At 48.7% G+C, this 24771-nt stretch overlaps 1 protein-coding gene across 2 annotated transcripts; it reads right to left on the bottom strand.

Annotated features, from left to right (window-relative positions):
• Positions 1 to 3067: 3067 nt before the first annotated feature.
• TRPV2 (transient receptor potential cation channel subfamily V member 2) lies at positions 3068 to 20100 on the bottom strand (the record flags this gene model as incomplete). Of its 2 annotated transcripts, XM_080923105.1 has the most annotated exons (14): positions 3068 to 3198; positions 4380 to 4462; positions 5041 to 5168; positions 6379 to 6707; positions 7324 to 7390; positions 8088 to 8253; positions 8703 to 8773; positions 9890 to 9988; positions 10565 to 10720; positions 10966 to 11139; positions 14645 to 14943; positions 15965 to 16255; positions 17887 to 18020; positions 19913 to 20100. In XM_080923105.1, 14 exons carry the CDS (start codon positions 20098 to 20100, stop codon positions 3110 to 3112), a joined length of 2274 nt encoding a protein of 757 aa, XP_080779231.1. The 2 variants fall into 2 exon arrangements, with proteins under 2 accessions (XP_080779231.1, XP_080779232.1); XM_080923106.1 differs by lacking the exons at positions 3068 to 3198; positions 5041 to 5168 and having other exon boundaries at positions 4409 to 4462.
• Positions 20101 to 24771: the final 4671 nt, after the last annotated feature.

Genomic DNA, 24771 nt, shown 5'->3' with positions numbered 1-24771 from the left:
GGACTCCCCTGTTCTGTTGAGCGAATGGTCTCCACCGCCCCAGGAATTGTGGGTAGCGAAGAGCACAGCGACTTCCAATGCGCCTGCGTGGTGGTTTAAACCGGCAGTCGGCTGTCTTTTAGTTTCCCGACCTTGTGATCTCTCGTGAATTTTCAGTCCTTTGTAAACGCGAGTAGTTTGCAAACGTGTGATCAGACCTGACAGTGCAGGCCTTTAGTCGTAATCGATTAGGAACCTGAGGCAGGAATTTGAGTCCAGCCTGGGCAACTTAGTGAGCCACTGTCTCTAAATTTTAAGTTAAAAAAAAAAAAAGGACCAGTATAATCTAGCTGGGTGGTGGAGAGCTTGCTGAGTAAGCACTCGTTTAATCCTCACGACCTGGGAATGGAGGGTAAAACATAGGTTCATCGAGCTAACACCGCATCCAAAGACAATAAGAAACAGTAGCGGATGCGAAGTGTAGTGATTGTGGCCGTTCTGCACCCCATTACTGTTTATTAACAACCACGGAACCTCTCAAGGCCCCAGTGCAGACGGCCTTCATCACATTCCTTAGGAGACGTATAGAATCCCGAAGAGCTCTTGATCCATTTGCCTTGCCCCCTGCTCTTTTCCACTTCTGACTGGAGAGACTTGCATTAGACTTACCTCATGGGTAATAGAAAACTGCTGATACTGTCCCTTCAGTATATGAGCTTGTTTGGGTTTCTCTCAGGGGTTAGGGATGCAGTGTTTTCCTAACAAACATGAAGTTCCGAGTTCCATCCCCAGCACCTCAAACGGGGCATTGTGGCAAGCTCCCAAGCTCTGGGTATGTGGAAGCAGCCAAATCAGAAGTTCAAGGTCATCTTCAGCTATGAGGTCAGCCTGGGATATATGTGCCTGTAATTCTAGCACTCAAAAAACTAGAGTAGAGGTTGGAGAGATGGCTCAGCTCTTGAGAGCACTAGCTGCTCTTTCAGAGGTCCTGAATTCAATTCCCAGCAACCACATAGTGGCTCACAGCCATCTGTAATGGAATCCAATACCCTCTTCTGGTGTGTCTGAAGAAAGCAACAGTGTACTCACATAAAATAAATAAATCTTTAAAAAAAAAAGTTCTTGTGAGTTCAAGACCAACCTGGCCTACAAAATGAAGTGCTGCCTCAAAACCTCAGTGCAAAGTCCGTTGTGCTAGAACATATGATATGCAACACACCAGCGCTTGCCTGTACTTTCTGTGCAAATTACTGAATTACTAGAAAGGTGGTCATTGTTGGGATTCTGTAAACCCCACCCCTCAGTTACCTAGCAACAGCCAGGTATACCCCACCCCTCAATTACCCAGCAGTGGCCAGGTATGCTCCGCCCCAGTGACCTGACACTATAAAAGGAGCTGCTTGACCCCTCCTCTCTCTCTCTTGGCCTCTCCTGCCCTTGTGCTCTTGCAGCCTCCCTCTTCCCTTCCCTTCCCCCCTCTCTCCCACGTGCTCATGGCCGGCCTCTACTCCTCTACTTCTCCCTCTCTCTGCCTCTACCACCCTCTTAACTCTCCCATGACCTGAATAAACTCTATTCCGTACTATACTGTTGTGTGGCTGGTCCCTCAGGGAAGAGATTTCCAACATGGACCCCTCAGAGGCATCTCCCTTGCCCTCAGGCCTCGCCACACCTCCATGGGCCATATGCCCCCCACTCTCTTCATCCTTCCCCTAACATTGGTGCCGTGACTCGGATCGTTATCCTTTCACAACATTGGTGCCCTGTGACTTTTCCTTTCATTGGTGCCCTGTCATCTTTTCCTTACAGTCATGAGACTTCAACCTAGATGGGCAAAGGAATAAATGGGATTTTAATGGAGGAAGGAAAGTCCAAGCCAAAACATTCTTAAAGGGAATAAGATACTCTCTTTTGGAGTCAAATATGCTTGACTGTGGCTAGGAACATTCATGTTTCCCCAAATACCATGATCCAGACTCAAAGTGTATTGGGTTTTGTTTGTTTGTTTTTTCATTTTGTGTTTGTTTTGTTGATGCTGTCTTTGAGACAGCATCTCTCTGTGTAGCACTGGCTGTCCTGGAACTTGCTCTGTAGACCAGGCTGGCCTTGAACCCGGAGATCTGCCTGAGATTACAGGCATGTGCCACCACCACCACTGCCCGGCTGGTTGCAGAACAAGGAAAGTCATTTGGTGGGGTCCTCAATTGGCAGGTTACAGTAAAGAGGGGGACTCTGTTGTAGGTTTCAGGTGCTACCCAGTGATGTTTTTTAGCTTTTGGATTTGTGGAAACTAGTGATCTGGTAAGAACAATAGTGTAAGGTTTTCATAGTCACAAGGATATTAGCTCAGGGGGCAAGGGATATGAATGGTTTCAAAGGGACCAAAAATAGCCCAAGATGATTTATCCCTGGTTTGAAAGCTAATTTCAAACTTGAGTCACTTGGCCTTAAATCTTTAGTAGAGGTTCAGCTCTCCCTTGCTCCCCCTTCTTCTGGGAGTTTCAAGTTGCAGAATCATCTAGCAAACGCAAGTCAAAGAGTCAAATATGAGGCCCTTCAGGCTTCATAAATAATTAAGAAAAAGTACTAAGAACCTTTCATCAACCTCCCCTGAAAGCAAAAGGTATACAGGGTGGAGTGGGTCTGGAATTCATGGGCAAAAAAAAAAAAAAAAGCACAAGGCTGAGGATACTGCTCTCAGGCCTGAAGAGTTCAGAGGTGGGCTTGCTTGTCTTATGTCAAGAAGGTCCAGCTTTCCTGCAAAGAGTAGAAAGGAGAAGTGGGAAGCTGAAGCCCAGGTGGGTGAAAGCAATGACCAGAGCTTACAGGAGGAGACTGTGATCCTAGAGATGTGACAGTGGCTTCGTTTGCCTTGTGGAAGAGGACAGGTGTAGAATATGGTATGGCTGGTGAGGATTTTTGAGCAGACTAGCCCCTGACCAAGGTTGGCTTGTAGAGCCATGTGCGAACACTACCAGATGCAACGTTCCAGTAACTTTTTAAAATAATACTTCTAAAAGACTTGGTTATGCAAAAAAATATTTATATTTCCACCAAAATTCAGTAGCCTCTGGTGTGGCTAGAAAGACTCCCTATGCTACCCTGCCAGCCCGCTGCCAAATCTGGGCCATCAGTGGGACTGGAGGACCTGAAGGGGCAGATGGTCTTCCTCTGAGGCACTGTTCTTCCCAGGTTTAGAGGTTGGGTTCTTCTTATAACCTGTAAACAGAACAAGGATCACTGTGACTTTGCCCTTGGTGCATCCCCTGGAAGGAGGTGTCAGGGAAACAAAGGAGGGCCACAACCTTGAGAGTCCACCATGTTGTGGGTATAACAGCAAATCCTGGAGCCCCACCTCCCTGCTTCCCTCCTCCAAGAATCTCCTGAAACCTTCCATGGGCCACAGAGGGGCCTCCCCACAGAAAATCAAAGGTCCACAGAGCTGACAGGCTCTGTCCGAAACCAGAACTTTGGAGGCACACTGAAGAGCAGGCAGAGAAGGTGAGGAAGCTCAGAGGAGAGAGGTGACCCTTTTGGGGGGTTGGGAGTGGATATGGACACCCTGGGAAGAGGAGAGCCAAGTGCCAAGGAAGCAAAGAACAAAGAGTACAGCAATCGGAATGGCTACCATATTGACAGAACTCTTGAGGAATGAGTCAAACAGCTCTGGGCCTTGACAACAGTGTGGGGACTGTGAAGATGATGGCCCTTCTGGAACTGTGTAGCATAGGCCCTGTATAGGTAGATCTTGGCTACATTACCCAGAACGAAGTGGTACAGGGCCTAAAGCAGAAAATTTTGTCTGAAGGTCAGGGTAGATGTTGAGACACCTTGTAGGTAGAGGTGCAAGGGTAAGGGGATGCCTGAGAGGCCAAGGATCAGCATCAGACAGGAGCAATGAGCAGAGGTCCCACATCTTGGTGTAAAGGTTGGAGCTGCATGCGTGCTACCTGCTAGGACAGCCCCAAGGCTGTTTCTAATCAAGCCAGTGTGGCTAGCTCAAACAGGATTTGGGTATGGAACCACCTGGACCAGATGAGCACTCAAATGACTCACTCTCCTGGCATTTTGTGAAGGGATAGAGAAAGCAGAAAGAAAGCCTTGATGTGAGGATAGGGGGCAGGAAACCAGCAGGCTTAGGGGCATCCAGATGCTAGGAGAGCTTCCTCAGAACAGATCACAGGCAACTGGGGAGGGTCTTAGGGAGAGGGTCGGGGTATTTGACATGAGAACCTTGGCAAGAAAGAGAAGGGAACAGTGAGGAGAAGTGCATGGGAGCTGTGGAGAGCATCCCTGGAATGGGAGAGAGGTTTTGGTAAAGGCAGCAAGGTAGAGGCAGGAAGCCCACAGCACATGCTTACAAGAACCAGGGCAAGGGCTCCAGCTCTAAGGCCACTCACCTGTGATGCCTGCTGCCCCTGATGGATCCTCAGATAAGGTGGGAAGCGTCTTCTCCCATGCAGCCCAGTTTACTTCCTCCACCCTGGGGGTGACAGAACAGCTCTGATGTTCAGGGGAGCTAGCAACAGCCCAGCAGGCTATGGGGGAGGGGGAAGGGGTCATCTCCATCTGCCCAGTGAACTGTACAGATAATGAGGAAAGTGGGGTTCCCCCCCAACCCCGCTTCGGCCCATAAAGGTGTCTGCTGGCCAATCCCTATCATGGCAAATCCATCATCCTCTCTGAACATTGAAAAGCTTGGTTTCCATGGAGATCAGACTGGAAGATCTAGGGACGAGGGTAGCCAGCATGACCCCAGAGTCCTGGCTCCCTGGCCAGAGGGGAAGTCAGAAACCACCAGGAGGGGGGCCTTAAGTTTATACCACTGGGGTGGCAGGGTAGACATAGGCAGTGGCAGCAGGGTCAGGGAGTGGGGTCTGGGTGTTTCTTAGATTCAGCATCCCTGACCTTAGTAGCTCAGATGGAGTAAACCGGTTTTCCTCAGCCTTGCCTCTCCTACAACACCTGGCTCCTGCAGCCATTCAGGAGCATGAGGCTCTCCTGAGTCAGCCAGCCCCCGCCCCTTAACCCCACCCCACAGTGCCCTGCCCACCTGCTCACCTGAAGCACCAGCGTTCATCAGGGACACCATCCCCCCTGGTGCCAACTTTCAGCAGCCTCCCTGCTCGATGCCTCTTCCTCCTACACCACCAGTAACCATTCTCCATCTCCAAGACAGAGATCGCTTTCTGGGGACAAAGGACACATCAGACAGTAGCCTGGCACCCTGCTTGAAGGGAGAAGGACCCAGGGCGAGGAAAAGAAGGTGCCCTCACAGAACTTTACAACATATATGCCAAAGACATGAACAGGGAGCCAGCCGCAATATTTTTTTCTGTGGGGCACGAGGTTCCGATCCTCTCAGAATCTCAGTTTCCCACCCTCAACCCTCAACCCTAGTAACTAAGAGGAAAACGCTTCTGATGGCTTTTGTGAAGACAACATGTAAGGGGTGCTCAGTAGTGACCTGTACTTATATGCACCTCTCCCCCCTCCACATTCCCCCCATACACACACCAGGACATCCCAGACCCCACTTGAGAAATAAGGTGGAAATGGCCCCAAGAACAATAACTTAGCAGCAGAGTTTAACCTCCAGAGCAAAGCTCTCCCTGGCCAAAACCTACACAGCTTTCTTTTCTTTCTCTGGCCAAGTAAGGAACACGCAGTTGGGAGCTGGAGAGATGGCTCAGTGATTAAGAGCACTGACTGCTCTTCCAAAGGTGTCCTGAGTTCAAATCCCAGCAACCACAACCATCTGTAATTAGATCTGATGCCCTCTTCTGGTGTGTCTGAAGATAGCTACAATATACTTACGTATAATAAATCAATTTTATATATATATGAGAAAAGACACCGTTAATGCGCTGTGCTGGGGTGAAGGGGTATCATATTAGACCCCTGAAAGCTGTCTTGCCTCTCCCATACCAGTCTATACACATGTGTATCTCAGAAGGGGCCTTTTTCTTGTTCTCTGCTAAGTTTGTAGTGCATAGCCCTACCAGTAATAAGCATTCAAGACACACTTAATATTCAACTATGGTAACTCACATCTATAATCCCTGCACTCACAAAACAGAGGCAGTGGGATTGCTGTGAGTTGGAAGCTCGTTGGTGATACATAGTGAGACTCTCTAATAATGCCAAGGGATCATGGTAACTGACTCAAAATGAACACCTACTATGTTCCAGGTACTGTTCCTGGATACCCCTGAGCTTATCTGATCCTCACGACAACCCTTATGAAGGAGTGGATGGTAACGGTCCTATTGGCTACAACCAGCCAGCAGTTGGTCCTGCCAGGCAGAGTCAGACTGGGTGCTGAGCCATCAGCAGCTTCCACTGGGGTGGACTGACTCAGCGGGGTCCCCAGGGTGAGGGGTTGCTCAGGAGCAGTACCTGCAACTTCCAGATGCTCCAGCTGTCAGTGGCAACGCTGTTGACAGTCTCACTCATGAGGGCGATAAGCATGTTGAGCAGCAGGACATAGGTGAGAAGGACGTAGGCCAACAGCAACAGCAGCACCACCCCACGAAAGCGCAGCTGTTCCTGGAAAGCCAGCTCACCCATACCAATGGTGAACTTGAACAGCTCTAGTGAGGCATCCAGAATGCCCGCATATGGGACTGGCTCCTCCTCCTGGCCCAGCACGGGCTGTTCTGTCACTGTGGCATTGTTATCTCCAGGGGCTTTGGGACTTCGGGCCTCCCGGCTCAAGCTCACTAAGGCTGAAGGTAAATGAGAAAGGGGGGGGGTTCAGTCTGGGAGACCACCAGGCAGCCTGTGGGATGGGTGGGGCAAGAAAGGAGTATTTGGGGCTATCAAGATGACTCTGGGTAACGGTGGGCGGAGCTGCTATAAGCATGAGGACCTGTGTCTGAATCTCCAGCACCCATTCGGGAAAACTGAGTAGAGGACTGGCAAAGATGGCTTATCAAGTATAGGTGCTTGCTTCCAAATCTGATGACCTGAATTTGGTCCCCAAGTTCCACTTGATGGTAGAAGACAGCCACCTCCCATAAGCTATCTTCTGACCTACACACACACACACACACACACACTCACACACACACACACTCATATACACAGGCAGATCCCTAGAACTCACCAACCATGCTAATCAAAAAAACCAGTGAGCTTCCAGTTCAGTGAGAGACACATGGTCTCAAGGCAATAAAATAGGGATCAATAGCCAAAGACACCCAGCCTCCCACTCAGGCCTCTCTGCATGCATACACAAAAGTTCACAGACTCACACTAACACACACACACACACACACACACACACACACACATGCAAGCACTACATGTGAGCGCACACTCAGCGTTTTAAAAGGTCTTTACCTACAGCGAAGCCAAAAAGGAAGACTAGGTAGACCAGCAGGAAGCGGAGCAGATCTCGCAAGATGACCTGGAACACACAAGTCCAAGTGGAAGCCTGGGTGAATGGCCCACTCATTCCAGCCCCAGACCCGGTTACTAGGATTCCCTTGCACACAAACCTCTCCTGCAGACTGTGTGTACAAACAAGGGTCATTTGGAGCAGAAGGAGCCTTTCCAAACTCTACCTCCAGCTCAGTGTGTAAAAACGCTTACCCACGTGCATGAGGGCCTGACTTTGATCCTAATCACTGAGCTATCTCTCCAGTCCCTATTTTACAAAAAATTTTTTAAAAAGATTTTGTTTTATTTATATGAGTACACCGTAGCTGTCCTCAGAAACACCGGAAGAGGGCATCAGATTCTATTACAGATGGTTGTGAGCCACCATGTGGTTGCTGGAAATTGAACTCAGGATCTCTGGAAGAGCAGTCAGTGCTCTTAACTGCTGAGTCATCTCTCCAGCCCTTACAAGAATGTTTTTAAACCCCAGACACCAGTTCTGTCTGCCTTCTCCCTCCCCCATACTTTGCCTTTGCTGCTCCTTGTCCCCTGGCTGTCTTGAGCAACCCCCCGCCCCTTGTCCTGGGCTCTATACCTTCACTTTTATTGCTCCCTCTAAAAGGGAATCTTCTTCCTCCACTCTAAGGTCACCACTAAGGGACTGTCAGGTGTGTGTGTCCAGCCCTTCCTTCTTGGGCTGTACCTAGTCCGCCCTCATTTCTCACCTTCTGGATCATAACACTGTAGATGCCTGTGTGCTGAAAGCCACGTGTATAGTAAAGCAGGTTCAGCCAACCCAGCACTAGGGACGACACTAGCAGAGGTAGGTACCATTCGTTCTCTGTGAAGCGCAGCCCCTGAGACAGCACTGTGAGCAGAGCCTGGACAAGGCTGGATGGAGACGAGAACCGCATCAACTTCCAGCTCTTGACAGTATCCCCCCAGCTCCGATGAGTTGATGCCAACCACCCCGATTGCCTCCACCACATCAGATAGACTCCCTACGTCAGGAGCTGGACCAATCACAGCCTAACCTCCATCCTGGGCAAGTCATTTATTTATTCTCTGGCCTTCCTATTTGGAATAATGATGCCTGACCCAAAGAGTGTCTTTAATATTTGAGACACTCCATGGAATGAGGCTCTACATGGATAGGAACATGAAAGGGCCCAAGCTGGCCAGCAGCCAGGATTCTCAGGTCTGGCATACATTCCCATCCCTGCCCCCTAGAACAACTTGGGGCCCTGTGTATCAGTAGTTACAACCAGCTTGGTGAGCTCTGCTACACTGCCTCCCTCAGTCCTCAGAGACACTATAGGAAAGGAGTAAGACTCACGTACAAGAGGATTTCAAAGTAGCTGTCCATGAATGAGATCCAGATGAACAGGCGCCGCCGCCAAAAGTACCACAGCTGTGGAGGAGTGGGGTCAGGGTGTTGGTGCGTGTGTGTGTCCTGCCCTTCAGCTCTAAGTGAAGCCAGGTTGCCCCCCTGTGACCGGTGACCTGGATTCCAGCTCTCCCACTTGCTTCCTGGTATGGGAACCTGGCTAACACTACCTCAGGGGCTAAAACTGTAGCCTTCCAGCCCCTGACCTCCTCTCAATATGTAGCTTGTACTGGTTAGTTTTGTGTCAACTTGACACAAGCCAGCGAAGAGGGAGAAAATGCCTCTGTAAGATGAATCTGTGGGCAAGCCTGTAGTGCATTTTCTTCGTGACTGTGGGAGGGACCAGTCCATTGTGGGTGGGGCCACCCCTGATGGTCCTGGGTTCTATTTTTAAAAGTAAGCTAACAAGCCATGAGGAGCGAGCCAGGCGCTCATGAACCCTTCTAAAAGTGGAGATAACTTTTGATTCTCTTTCCAAACACACAGCCAAGAAGTGTGCAGTGAATACACCTCTAGTCCCAGCTACTTGGGAAGCTGATCCAGGAATATCACTTGAACTCACGAATTCAAAGCCAACTTGGACATCCTGGGGTCCCCTGATCCCCTTGAACGCAGAAGCGATACCTGCATACTATACGCAGAATGGGAGAAATGACCCGTTGTCTTCACCTCTCCCTGGCCTTCCGGGTAGCCAGCCAGACTTGGGTGACACATTCTGCCCTCTCTAAGAAGGTTCCTGTATCCTGACATCTAGCCTACCTACTGGAGGTCTGCTGCCAGACTGAGATGTCTTACTATGGGATTCAGACTGAGCCCCACCTACTAATTGCTTTCTGTGTCCCCCAGGTGAAGAATGGTCCAGCCGGCTGAAGGATCAGGGGTGGGGACCTCAGGCTTGATTTCTATGAGTACAGAGCCTGCACTGCCACAAACACAGAAGCCATCTACTGTCACACAGGTACCTCAGAAATCATAGCAGTAAGTGTGCCAGGGCCCCAGAAAGTAAGGCCTCCACTCCTGCGTGGCTGGGTCCAGGACTCTGTCTCTGCAGCAGTGAAGGGTGAGTAGTTAACTCCCAGTCCTGATTTGCTTCTCGGCTGACTGGGAGCTACATAAGGTAGAATAGGAAAGAGCCCTTACCTGGCCCAGTAACAGGTAAATACCCCCAAGCAGGATCAGAATGTGGCCCAGCAGCAGCATGGATTCCCCAAAAGTCGCTTTTGATGAGGGAATGGCTGGCTGAAGAGGCAAACACTTCCATTAAGACCTACAGGTTCGGCTCCCATCCCCAACAGCTAGCTGCCAAGGAGCCTCCGGTGAGAAATGATTCTGAGCCTGCGCTATGGAGAGGCCACTCTGAGTAGCAGAGAGGGCACGGCTCTGGGCAACGGGCCTGATTCCAGTCCCTTAGAAGCATATATTAGTATTGGAGTTGGGGTCAGATTTCCTAGGTTTAGGCCATCTCTACCACTGAGAGTTTCTATTACCCTAAATAACATTCTTAATCTTTCTGTGTCTCTCCCCTAGCTCAGTAGTAAACCCGGGGTGGCAGTCCTTCATCCCAAAGGCTGGTGTGAGTGTGGTCATTAGTTAACACAAGCTGACCACTTAGACTAGTAACTCACATCTGGCAAGCATTCAGTAAGAATTCACTCCCATTGCTGTCCCCATTACCCTAGAGGACTGTTTCCAGAAGAGTTCTGGGTATGTCCCCTCAAGCTGCCTAAGACTCAGTGCTCCCTTTGCTAGGATGGTGCTCACTCTGGGGTTGCTTCAAGCAGGTGTGCCCCCAGGATGGCCCCACCCAGCTCTTGCCTGCTCCAGAGAAGGCTGGTGGTAGGCGACTGTGGTGAAGATAAGCATGTAGACCAAGTAACAGGCGAAGTTGAAGAAGAATCTTGGGATGAGCCGATCCCATTTCTCCTGCAGAAGCTTGTTCAGTGGCTCTAAAACCACCATGCGGTGCCGGTGCTGGGGTGGGAAGGGAGCACAGTATAGGAAGGACACAGGTGGACAGACAAGCATCCACTTCATGGCCGCTCCATACAGGGCGAGGACCAAGGGAAATGGAGAAGAGCAAACGGGGAACAGGTTCCCAGAATCACGATCCCTAAAAGGTGCCTCCCATGTGCCTCCATTGCTCAAGGGTATATGAAGTGACAGAGGGCTTGCCCACAGCCAGAATCTCTAGGCAGACCTACACCTCGAGGACTCACCGGGCTCTTGCAATGAAAGGCGATGATTTCCAGCACTGAGTTCTTTTCCCAGCTGTCCACAGAGGACAGGTCGTACAGTGATACTCGGACAGGACCGTAGCACCACTCAGTGAACTTTCGGGAAAGGGGCTGGTAGGGTCCTGAGAATTCCCGCTGTAGAATGTGCCTGAAAATCTGAAGGGCAGTCACATAAGCTCAGCTGCTAGTCACACTGCTTACACTAATTCTGTGTTGGGGCCAGGGAACACTGAGCCCCTGCAGAGCACATAGATCCCACCATGTTTCAGCACTGACATATAGCCAACCAAGTGTTTGTATAGGTTCAGCCTGACAGGCAGGCTGACCCTTTCTTCTGCCATTCTGTCCCCATGGATTCCTTTCCTGTGTTCCTCAGATAGCACAGAAATCCCAGCTGGGGGCTGAGGTCATTCGAAGTCAGAAACCAGCAGTTATGCATGTATGTGCACCTCTGTGGTCAGGGGGCAGAACGTTTAGCGGCCCAGAATGGGATCCCTACTCCAAAACAGGTTAAGAAGTTTGATTTCATACGAGAGAAATGAAGACAAGGAGGGTACAGACTGGGGAGTAACTTACACAGGTCATAGGGCCATGCCTTTAGAGATTTGTTTGCTTGCTTGCTTGTTTTAAATGTGTGTATGGGTGTTCCGCCTACTTGAATGTCTTTCTGTGCACCACATTTGTACAGTGCCCATGGAAAACATGAGTATCAGATCCCCTGAGACTGGAGTTAAAGACTGTTGTGAGTGATTCTACCGTATGTCACAGGAATCAAATTCTGGTCCTTCTGGATGAGCAGCTGTTGCTTTCAACCACTGAGCCTCTCTGCAGCCTCGGCCAGGCCTCTAGACAACAAATGTGCTCCGGCAAGAGCATCTAGTACACATATGTAGCAGGTATATAAGATACAATATGGGTGCTGGAGAGGTGGCTCAGTGGTTCAGAGCACTGGCTGCTCTTCTGTAAAAACCAAGCCACATGGCAGCTCACAACTGTAAATCCAGTCTCAGGGGGTCTTACACCCTCTTCTGGCCTCCAAGGGCACCAGACATGCATGTGGTGCACATATATTTTTGTAGGCAAATATCCACACATATAAAAATAAGTAAATTTTAAAAGACAGTATTTATTATATAACATATGATTATAACATATGTCATATAATCTTACAGAAAGTGTTAAGTAATAGGAAAACTTTGGGATTTTAAGAATTACACCTGTATACATAAAAATTTCATTAGTCTTAGTTACTCACACAGGGATTAGCTATATTGCCAAGGTTGGTCTTGACTCAGGAGTCTAAATGATCATCTTGCTTCAGCCTCTCAGGTAGCTAAGAGTATAGGCAACCATGCCCAGCCACACACATACAGAAAATTTAAATTCTATACATTAAAAACAAACAAGGGCTGGAGAGATGGTTCAGCGGTTAAGAGCCCCAACTGCTCTTCCAGTTAACAGTCCTGAGTTCAAATCCCAACAACCACATGATGGCTCACAACCATCTGTAATGAGATCTGATGCCCTCTTCTGGTGTGTCTAAAGACAGCTACAGTGTACTCACATACAATAAATAAATAAATCTTTAAAAACAGAAAACAAACAAACAAAACCCACTACTATCCCTTTTTTTTCTTTCTTTCTTTCTTTCTTTCTTTTTCTTCCCTTTGTTATTATTGCTGTTCTTTGTTTTGTTTTATTTTGTTTTATTTTTGAGATAGACCTTACTTTGTAGCTCTGGCTGGCCTGCAGCTTGCTATATTGACCAAGCTGACTTGTAATTCTTAGAGAACCACCTCTCTCTGTCTCCCAAGTGATCATATTTTTTAAGCTTACAATGAAAGGGGGGAAAAGTCACAGTAGACAAGATCTGCAAAACAACCATTCCTGTAGCAGTGGCCCACACCTTTGATACCAGCACTGGGGAGGCAGAGGCACATGGATCTCTGAGTTAGAAGCCAACCTAGTCTACAAAGTGAGTTCTAGGATAGCCAGAGCTACACAGAAAAACATTATCTCAAACAAACAAAAAATCTAATAGCAAGACTCATAGCAAATTAGACAATATATAAGAAAAAGACTATTGTGTTAGTGTGAATGAAAATGTCCCTGGAGGTGTTTAAAGATTTGATCCCTGGGCTGGAGAGATGGCTCAGCAGTTAAGAGCACTGACTGCTCTTCCAGAGGTCCTGAGTTCAAATCCCATCAACCACATGGTGGCTCACAACCATCTGTAATGAGATCTGATGCCTCTTCTGGTGTATCTGAAGACAGCGACAGTGTACTTATATACAATAAATGAATAAATCTTTTTTTAAAAAAAGGAATTGGTTCTACCAACTGTTGGTGCTGTTTGGGTAGGTTTATGGGGTGTGGCCGTTCTGGAGGCTGTATATCACTGTAGGTGGCCTTTGAGCTTTAAAAGCCACGTATCATTCTCAGTTTATTCTGTTCCCTCCTTGTATGTTGAGCTCTCAAGTTGCTTGCCCGCTGGCCTGCTTCCTTGCCTTGTTGGTAATGGACTCTTATCCCTCTGGAACTCTAGGCCCGAAGAAACCCTTCTCTCTCTAAGTTGCCCAGTCACACTGCTTTATCACAGCAACAGAGAAGTAACTAATTCTGCTGCCTCCCGGAGGCTGGAGAGATCACTCAGTGTCTGAGAACACGTGCTGATTCTGCAGCAGACGCAGGTCCGTTCCCAGCACCCACACGGTAGCTTCCAGTCATCTGTAATTGTCGTTCCGTGGACTCACTGCCCTTTTCTGGCCTCCGTAGACGCCAGGTATTCTCCCAGTGCACAGACAGACAGACAGACACTCACACACATAAAATAAAAATAACCTTTAAAAAAAGTATCTCCTTATAGCAACTACAACAAAAGGAATTCATTTGACGTTAAAAATACTCCAGTGTTTGGTATTGTCAACCCAGTCAAAATCCCATGGCTGAAGAGTTCTCAGGCCCTATCCACACAAACTTACTATAGTTGTTTATCCAAAGCAACACGGTATTAGTCTACCTCGTGAATATTTATATCTAGATCTGTAAACAAATTCTCTATCCATCCATAATCCAATAAATGCAGAGATTCGCAGCAGCTCAGGGTGTGAGACTAAGTGCCCATTGAGTGTCCCACCCTCCACAGAATGTTTATACTGCCCAATCCCAGGAGCAGGGAACATTTCAGAAGAAGAGGTTGTAAACAATGTTAGCCAGAAGATAGGAAAAGGACTGAACAGTGATGTCTTGTGTGCATAGCACAGCAGTTGGAATCATGACCTCACAGCCTACACTGCTCTGCTGCCCCAGACCTGCACAAGACTGAGCCTGTCAACAGCTAACCATAGTTTAGGAAGGACTCAGAGGACCCTACGCCATCCTACTAAACTACTGTCTACTAGTACATTCGCCACCTGGGAGTCTGTCAGGTCCCCGTGGATAGTTTGAAACCTATGGTCACACAGATGGCCCCGGTTATGCTCAGTCAAACAAGATAAGGCAAAAAGAGTTGAGTGTGAGAAAGGAGGATGAAGGGGTGAGACTGACAGCGTGATTGACAGGGTGAGAGGGACCAGGATGCATTATGTGCATGTACTTGTATATGCATTGTCTGCCTGAGTCCCGCTGCAGCCAAGACAGGCAGGATAGGGATAGTACTCACCTCAATTTTGCCTTCCTTGGCAGCTAGTTTCAGGGGTGTGAGGCCTTGGTGGTTGCAGATATCCTCAAGCTGCACGCCGGGACAGAGGCGGGCCCCCACTTGGAGAAGCCCGTCGTACATGTGGGTCACCAGCGCACTGTTCTCAGGTGAGTTGTCTGCAATCATTACCAGAGCGTGCAGGACTGTGTTGCCCAGGGAATCGGTAGCCTCCAGATTGGCAGGCTGGTGCGGGTTCTCCAAGAGGTAGGTCACCACATCCCATTGCTTGGTGCATGCAGCCAGAGAAAGAGGTAGCTCTCCTGTGGACCAAGAGGGCAGGCAGCTTGAACCTCTGCCTCTACTTCACTACTGCTCTTCCTGCTCCTCAGGTAGAAGGCCAGGTCTCCCTGAGGCAGATCAGGAAGAATAAGAGGCAGTCAACCAGTCAATCTCCCCTCCTCGTCTTGCCTCTTGTTTTTAACGTGGTGGTGGTAATGTTTTCATTTATTTATTTATTTATTTATTGAGAATTTGGGGAGGGGTGTGAAAAGCAGAAACCCAGGGGGATAAGGCAATAAATAGCTCATTTAGTGAAGCTATGGCCACAGCAGAACATAGTGGGACATGCCTTTAAAGGCAGGCAGATCTCTGAGTTCAGGGACAGCCTGCACTACAAAGCAAGTTCCAGGACAGCCAGGGCTATACTAAGAAGACTGTGTCTTGAAAAAGCAAAAATAAGAACAGAGGGGGGCATGGGAGAAAAAGATAAAAATGTATTAAGTCAATGTCTGGCCTCCACACTCCCTGGCACACAGATGAACAAGTATTAATATATCTATATATATCACACACACACACATAAGTTTAAAAAGCTGAGGGAGCTGGAGAGATGACTCAGCAGTTAAGAGCATTGGATGTGCTTCCAGAGGTCCTGAGTTCAATTCCCAGCAACCACACAGTGACTCACAACCATCTGTTAGGGGATCTGATGCCCTCATTCTGGTGCGTTAGCAACAGTGTACTCATATACAAAAAAATAAATAAAGCGTAGAAGAAAAAGTTGAACCTAGGGCCTTCTATGTGCCGTCTGCATGTTCTACTACTGCTGAGTCAGCGCAATCCAGTTCTCTCCAATCCATCCTCTCCCAGTCTGGTCCATGCTTAGCTTCCCCGGCTAATTGAGGATTAAGCATCATCTCTTTAAACAAGTTGTAATTAATTCCGTGTGGTGGTTAGGAGTAGGCAGACTGGGGTTAAGCTCCAGCTCTGCCAATCACTAACCATGTGACCTTGGACAAAGTTTTACCCACTCCGCGCCTCAGCTAAGAAAAGCTTCCTCACCAAAATAGAAACAAGTTCCTTGGTGCTTTTGGAAGAAGCGGCCACAGGCTCGGATGTGAACATTCGCTCCGTTCTCAACCAGCAGCTTCACGCACCGCAGGCTCCTCTTCTCTATGGCAATATGCAGCGCAGTGTGGCCTCGGTAGAACTCGTCCGTGCACTGGGCATTGACCAGGGGCTGAGGGTTGCCGGAATCCCTGTCGATCTGCAGCAATGGCAGGATGCAGGCATTGACCCCGTCCTGAAGGTTCAGCACAGCCTTCATCAGGCATGTCTTTCCAGTGGAGCCTTCTGTGAGGAGAGAGACGAAGTCAACGGCAACGCTCAAAGAAAGGCTGGCCCGTCTGCCAGTTTGTACAGCAAACCCAGGCTCCGTAGCACCCCATGGGAGTATGAGAAAATATGGTTGCTCTATGCAACTGGTGGGAACACAACTTTGTTGTAAGATAGTAAGGCTCCGGCGTACAGGGATTAAAACACCAGCAGGTTTGACTATAATTTCTGCCTTAACACCAAGTTTCTAAAGCATAACTCAATATATAATGCAACATTATCTGTGTGTGTTTTTGTTATTGATGTTGTATTGTTGATGCAGGGTCTGGCTTTGTAGTTCTGGCTGGCCTCAACCTCCTAAAGACCCACCTGGCTCTGCCTCCCAACTGCTAGGACTAAAGGCGTGTGCCACCACACGCCACCCTGTAAAATTCAGTATCTGTACATGAATACCGAGGGCAGGGCTAAGGATATCGGGTTTGGTCTCCCGCACCACATAAAGCTAGTTATGGTAGCACATGCTTGCAATCCCAGCACTTGGAAAGTGGAGGCAAGATCAGAAAAATCAAGGTCATCCTCAGCTACATAGCTGGGGTCAGCCTGGGCTACATGAGAGAGACTCCTGTTTAGTAAAAATAAAATAAAATCCAAGGCAGAATTTCCAAGTGTCTCCTTCACTTAATGGCTCTGACTCCTTCAATAAGTGACTTAGCCTCTCTTAACTTATTTTTCTTTTTGATAAAAGGAAATATTCTAGGGTTATTATAAACACAAAAATAGCATAAACAAACTGCTTAGCTCACAGAGAGCCAAGCACAAAGCAAGTTGAGGTCCTAAACTACAAGCTGAGCGGTCATATGAAGGCACTGGTGGATTGAATGGCAGCCACTTTATACCAAGGTAAAGGTGCCACCAACCTAGGTGTGGCAACACATGTCTGTAGCATTCAGGAGGCTAAGGCAGGAGACCAAGTCAAGGCTAGCCTGAGCTACATAGTGAGATCTCCATCTCAACAATCAAATAAACAAAAAAAGTATGATGTATCCAGTAGAGAGGGAGGTAACATTATAAATTATTGAGTGTGGCAACACTTTATGTATCTAATCTTTTGGGTAAATCTGAAAAGATGCCAAGCCATTACCAGTAACCCAGGATGACAGGCTCTTTCTTCTTGGCTTTATCTATTTCTTTATCATTTGAATCTTCTAGAGGGCATTTTTTTTCTTTTCTTTCTTTCTTTCTTTCTTTCTTTCTTTTTTTCTGAGACAGGGCTTCTCTGTGTTCCAACCCTACCGGTCCTGGAACTGACTTTGTAGGCCAAGCTGGCCTCAAACTCACAGAGATCTGCCTGCCTCTGCCTCCTGAATGCTGGAATTGAAGGTGAGTGACACCACGCCCCGGTTGTTGTATTTTTTAATTTATTTTTATTTTATAGTGTGTGCAGTCCCATGAAGGCTAGAAGGGGGGGGGTCAGATCCCCTAGAGCTGATTTTACAGATAGTTGTTAGCTTCCACATGGGTACTGGGAATCTAATCCAGGTCCTTCAGCAGAGCAGTCAGTGCGTGTTCTCAATCACTGAGCCTTATTCTCTCCATCCCCGGGAACAGCTGCCCCTCTGATTCTGAGCACAAAGGACACCAAAGGCTACCTGTGTATGCCGAGTCAGTGAGGTACTTGCTGGTCCGGCGCAGATACTCTAGCAGTCCAGCCAGCTCCTCAGGGACACCCCGGGAGACCACACTGAAGAGCCGGTCACGGTCAAACCGATTTGGATCCTGCTGGCTGTGGAAAATGTGTTTTGTGACTCATGTTGGAGAGTGACCACAGTCTCTCCTGCATGAAGTCCCATCATGCATGGAAGCACTGTCCATTATCCCTATGTCCTTGGGTGACAGAGGAACTCTTTCAAGGGCTTCTCTCTCCTAACGCTCCGAAAGCTCATAGCTCCTGGTGGAGAAGAAGAAACTCACTGGGACTTTAATCGGCTGCAATGCTGTGGCTCTGATCATCCCAGGCAATTGCCAGTGTCAGGGATGTCATCTTTCAAAGACTGGCTATCCCACAGGGGTCGTTTCAGTTCTCACCCCTTACAGTGGCCCTTGAACTTCTGCGTGGGTCTGGACAGGGTCCTATGAGGCTGCATGTGTCACCGACCTCAAAGACGACATAGAAACGGCCATGGGGAGGATGGAGGTGTTCAGCGCAGCAGTAAAGTGTGTGCCCAGTGTGCGTAGTGTTCATTGCAGCACCAGTAAAAAGACTGAGCAAAGCTTTTTACCCCTCTTCTCAGAAACCGTCCATTCATTGGTTGAAAGGAGTCAGCACTATTAATCTGCACTCCAGACCTACAGGTAGTGAGTCCTCCTTTTCTCCATTAGACACACAAGTCACACAGAGCAGAACCTGAGCCACTGTGGGGGCTGCCTAGTATCAGAACCCATCTCAACCCCATCTCAACCTCAAAGAGGCAAGCAAGAAGTTTCCCAGAGATAGACTCTCTATCACATTCACCCAGCACTAATATCATCCTGCTGACCATGAGAAGCCACACTTCTGGGAAAAAATTTTCCCACAGAGTCCAGAAGAGGCCTCTGTGGCTCCTCAGACACAATCTGGTATCATTGTCTTGTGATGGAGGACAGTTTTCTAGTGAGATAGTGCTATCTCCCTCATAAGTCACTTAACCAACCTCTCTCAGTCTATTTTCCTCTTTGAAGGATGGAAATGTTCAAGGGTTATTATAAGGGCCCAAGGAAATACCATAAAACAAAGTACTCTAGCCCAAATATTGGGTCTGGTACACAGCACACTATATCCCCAAATGAGTCTAGGCAACCCATTCCTACGCCATGTCAGTATTAACTAAGACCTGCCTAACTTTGGACCCTCTGGAACTATGGGGAAAAAAAAGATAAAAGATATGAAGGGAGAGAGGGCAACTTAAGAGAAGGCTCCTTTATGACATAGGGACTCTCAAGTCCCAGCTTAACATCTGTGAAAAGTTAGGCATGCTAGCACATACCTGTAATCCCACCCACTCCTGAGGCTAGAGCAGGAGGATCACCCCAAATTGGAGGTTAGTCTAGGCTATATAGCAAGATTTTTGTCTTAAAACAAACAAGCAATAAAACAAACAAGCAAATCCCCTGTGGAGTGAGCTGACCCAATAAGAGCCGATGACCCTGATATGTAGGGTAGCTAATGGGGTCATTCACGCTTGAAGAAGTACAGTCATGGTGCATGTAAAGCCGGCCTTCATACCTGCAACACCACACAGGTATGTGTCTGCGCCGTTCCAGCTCAATGAACATCATTCATCCAGTTGGCCCTGTGGCCACAGACTATGAGGGGCTCTGCCAAAGCCCTGTGTTTTGTCTGCTTGGAAAATGTGGCCGTTTAGACCCTGCTCCCTGCTACTAGGGCAGCAATCGTGGCCTTGGAATAGGGAAGCAAAGAAAAGCACATCAAGAAGTGGGATTGGATTGTCAGTTGCATACTTGGTACTGGATGAAAGCGTCTCTACCAAAAGCAGAGTCCTGGCAGAAGGCCAAGAATGGAGAGCATTCTGGGAGAAGTTACCCTAGAGAGCAGGATGTCGGACTTTGGAGCAGGGATTGGCCACTGAGTGACTTGGAGTGCTTGGGAGCTTGTCCCACCTCCATCTGCTGCCTTACCTGGGAACCAGTCCCTTTCGGTAGTTGAGATTCACTTTGATCTGAGGGGAGAAATTCCGGTCCTCGCCCTGGAAGGGTGACTCCATAGGGGGCGGCCCCTGCTTTCCTTTGTTCACCTCAGCACCGCCTTCTTCATCTCCATCGGACGTCTCCAGCCTGAAAGCTGGGGGGCTGGAGGCAGACGTCATCCTGAGAGAGGAGGATGCTCCTTACAGCTGAAACTTCTGTAGAGACTGAGATGTTAAGGTTCGCCTCCCTCTCATACCGCAGTGGGGTAGGCCTGGCTGGAACCTGGAGGAGGTGATAGAGAGAAGAAGAGAACAGGAGGTGGGGGTAAAGTGTCATAGAGTGCTTGTTCACCGTGCACACAATGCTGACTTCTATACCCAGCAAAGCATAAGCCACCTGTCGTAATCCAAGACAAGGTGCTGGAGCGATGGCTGAGTGGTTAAATCCTAACTACTTTCCCAGAGAATCAGGGTTCAAGGCTCAGCTCTGCATGGTGGCTCACAGCCCTCTGAAACTGCAGTTCCAGGGGATCCGATGTGTTCTGTAGGTATCGGGCACACACGTGGTGCACACTCATATACACAAAATTAGCAATAAATTAATAAAATATTCTTCAAAAAGAAATAGGAGCTGGATGGTCAGAAGCTCAAGGCCATCCTCTCCTACAGAGTTTGGAAATAGCCTGGGATACTGTGTCTCAAAAAAAGAAAAGAGAGAAAGAAAGGGGGGTAACGAAAGGGCTTGGTCTGCAAAGGGCTTGCCACAACAATCAGGAGGAGCTGGAGGATCCTGAGTATCCACATAAAAAGCCACAGACTGAGGTATATCATTAATTTCAGTGAAGAAAGGCAGGCAGAAACAAGAGGCTTGCCGGCCAGCCAATCTGAGTTTAGTGAGAGAACCCAGCTCAAAAAAAAACAAACCGGAGAATGATGAAAACGGTCCACAGCTACTTCTAGCATCTGCACACATCCAGAACCATAACTACAAAAAATAAGAGACCCATGCCTGGTGGCCTGGTGGTACACGCCTTTAAACCCAGCAATCAGGGGGCAGAGGCCAGCCACGTCTACATAGTGAGTTCCAGGACCGAGGCTGCATTATGAGACCCTTTCTCAAGACAAAACAAAACAAAACATCCAAACAAACAAAAAAAAAAAACAAAACAAAATAAAACAAAACAAAAAAAAAACAAGTGAACAAACAAAAATGGGCAGGGTGTAGGAGAGGAGGAAGCAGTAAGCTGTCCAAGAGGGAAAATCAGTGAGGGAGAAGGGTGGTCGTCATGAGGATGTGCTAGGGAGCAGGGACCTGACAGGGTTTTTCACTTTGATATTATCTCACAGGAAGTCAGGACTGTCTTTAGCTTCCCCCTTGGGAATTTCTGATGTTTAAGAAGACTCAAACCCTATTTAGGGGTAAGAATGTTTGTGTTCACAACCCCACCCTTTCTCTACCTGATATCAAGCCCAGTGCCCCATGGCTCAGGCAGATAAAACTTCAATTGTTGGGCCAGGCCAGGCCACGAAACCCTTACTGTAGAGAGGGAGAAACCTAGGGAACCTCTGGTCTGTCAGATCCTTCCTTTTGCTGCCAGAACAACCCGGCTTGGAAAAGAGAAGTGAGCTTCCACCTTGCTTTATGTCATGACAGACTTCTTCAGTTCTCGGAGCCCAATTATGTTTCCAGTCTGCCTCATATCTGAAGTCATAAGACGCCACCACTGGCTTTAAAGGTGGCAAGAGCTATCTGCCTTCCCATCTCAGACTCCATACTGGGTCTGGGGTTAGCTGACAGCTAACCTCACCCTCATCAGAAACTGCAACCACAGCCTCCATCACGTGGCCAGGACTGGGACCTAGTTAAAGCCGGGGAGAGCCTCTGTCTTCCCCTGAGTTCAGAAACGGAAGGAAAGAATCAGAGCCGGGTCATGAGACAGTAGGGTGTAGAAGAAGGGGTTAGGGGGCATGTTGGCAGGAGGAAAGGACAGAAAAGAACAGGACTGAGAGAGGAAGTGGTAGCGTGGCTTGGGCCCGGTCTCAATTTGTTATAAGATCCCAGTACACTCAGAGAACTGGGTGGGGCATTTTACACAATAAGGGGCCCAACTGGCTACCTCCACTGTTAATTCTGAGCCTTCACCTTTCTGCCCACATTAGTAGGACATGGGCATCCCCACTTTGGCGCAGTCTAGCTTCTATCCTCAAGCAAATCCTGGGTGATGCTGCCTCTGACATCATTCCCAACCCCCAGCAGCAACAACTGTCTTCCCGGAGTCTGGCTACCTTATCTCCTGGGATCCCCATTCTGGCAGCGGAGGAAAAGGCCTGGAGGTTCAGGGAGCCAGAGTCCACACAGACCCTTATTCCAGGATAGAGATGCCGGGAGAGCAACCCAATCATTCACTGTCGGACTGCCAGACGCAACCCCCTAGGAATCCAGAAATTGCCTGACTTACCGCGCAGGCTGAAGCCAAGGTTTAGCTGCGGCAGACACCCAGACTCACTGAGCCTAGCGGGGCTCTCCGGCAGCGGGGACTGAGAGAGGAAGTGCGGCCCAGAGGGGTGCGGCTCAACGCTGACAGCAATGGGGCTGCGGGAACCTCCGCAGCCGGCGGCTCCGAGCTTTCTCTGTGTCGTCCACCCCTCCACCTGTTCGTCCCACACAGTGGACAGTGCGGGCTTAAAGCCAACCGGTGAAGGACCAGTCACTGGCCACCGGGCTGATCATCAGGACCACTGGCCACACCCTGCTTTCGGGAGACACGCCCTGCTCTCCTTCGGTGCACTTCCACCCAAACTCGCAGCCCGAGAAGCCCGTGGGGCAGTCAGAGGCAGTCCTAGGGTGCTGGGATCTTGATCTGGGTGGAAGCTGGTACGGGCGTGGGATTCATGCCTTACAGCACTGACGCCCACTCCCTCTTGATTCTTAACACCGTGTGCCTTTCCCCGGCCATGTGGTTCATCACTGTCTGACTCTTAATCAAGAGAGAGAAGAGTGTGATAGCCCCAGGAAGAGAAGAGGTCCAGTCTAACCTTTGCCCCAGAGAATGCAGCCTAACCTATCCAGCACTATTTCCATCTAGGGAAGATTCACTCGGCGTCCTGACCCCAGGGATCCCCCAAGGCTCCAGCATCCATTTCTAAGGGCACTTCCAGAAGCGGCCAGCAGGTGGAGATCGGGTGGCCAACAGGACCGGCTGAATTTGTACAGCTGTGGAGAGAACAAGGAACAGCTCTCCCTCTGTCGCTGGAAGACCTCTGTCCTTGCTCCATATCCAAAATTCTGTCTGGTCCAAAGCACTAATGTCTCTCCCCTGAGAATGTTCCAGCAAATCCATCGACCTGCTTCTCACCTGCTACACCCATATGTCACACACCATTTTTTTAAAGGTTTATTTATTATATATAAGTACACTGTAACTGTCTTCAGACACACCAGAAGAGTGCATCAGACCACATTACAGATGGTTGTGAGCCACCATGTGATTGCTGGGATTTGAACTCTGGACTTCTGGAAGAGCAGTCAGTGCTTTTAACCACTGAGCCAGTCTCTCCAGCCTGTCACACACCATTCTTATACCAACTAAGGTGGTCTGCTAGAAATATAAACCAGGGGTCAGCATTTAGCTTTAATGGTGGGTTGAGTGGCATGTGTAAAGGCCCTGTGTTTGACCCCCGGTATCAGTAATCAAGGAAAAACGGAATAAAATGAATACATGAATAAATGTCACCCCACTCCTCTGCTCCAAGCCACTTCTTCATAGCACTAAGAATAAAACACAACAACCTCATGCAGCCCAGAGGCCTGCCCCAGCCACTCCATGTTCACCATGCTACACTCCAGGCCGGTACCATCCAGGACGGCAGCCACTTGCTATGGAGACTAATTATAGCAATGCTCCTGCCTCTCTCTCCACAGTGCCGGCATCACAGCTGTGTGCCCCATGGTTGCTCATCTTTCAGATGAGTCGATTGTAAGACAAAATTCAGCAAATGCTAGCTGGGCATGGCCCTAAACACTGAATAGCCTTCACTCCCTTCAATGTGTTCTGTCTTCTCTGTAGTACAAGCAGTCTCACCTGCCAGAAGCAACACACACAGGAACACACACATGGGAACACACATGCACACGTACATGCACACACACAAGCACACACACACACACATACACACACACACACACACACACACACACACACACACACACACACACACGGCAGCATTGCCATCAGCACCACATACACATTGATCTTAGTTCTAGGCAATTTCTACTTGTGTCTTTGTTTCTTTGTTGGTTTTATAGTTCTTGAGCGTGGGTATGCCAGGCCAGACTCTACCACAGCTTCCTGCTCTATTTTCTCCATTTAAACACCACTTCCTCTCAGTGGAGCTAGACCCTAAACTGGGGGGGGGGATGGGCCCTAGAAATGTGCTCCTATGATACCTGCCTTACCCCTGGCAGGGGTTGATTTGTATGTGTCCTCCCTGCCCCCCATAATAACATACTTAGCATACATCCATTGATGTAAAATGTACTTAGGAGTGGAAGTGTAGTCTGATGCCAGCACATTTGTTTAGCTGTGCAAGCCCAAGATGTGACTTCTTGCAGTAGGAACCCAACCACGGATATGCATTTAAGCAATCAGCTTCATAAATGTTTAAATCTATGCTTAAAATCTCCTTTAACAGGGCTAGAGAGATGGCTCAGCAGTTAAGAGCACTGACTGGAGGCTGGAGAGATGGTTCAGTGGTTAAGAACACTGACTGCTCTTCCGGAAGTCCTGAGTTCAAAACCCAGCAACCACATGGTGGCTCACAACCATCTGCAATGAGATCTGATGCCCTCTT

Source organism: Micromys minutus (genome assembly GCF_963924665.1).
Source record: "Micromys minutus genome assembly, chromosome: 10".
Lineage (NCBI taxonomy): Eukaryota > Metazoa > Chordata > Mammalia > Rodentia > Muridae > Micromys > Micromys minutus.
The sequence above is the reverse complement of the archived record's forward strand: the minus strand, read 5'-3'. Positions and strand labels throughout refer to the sequence as shown.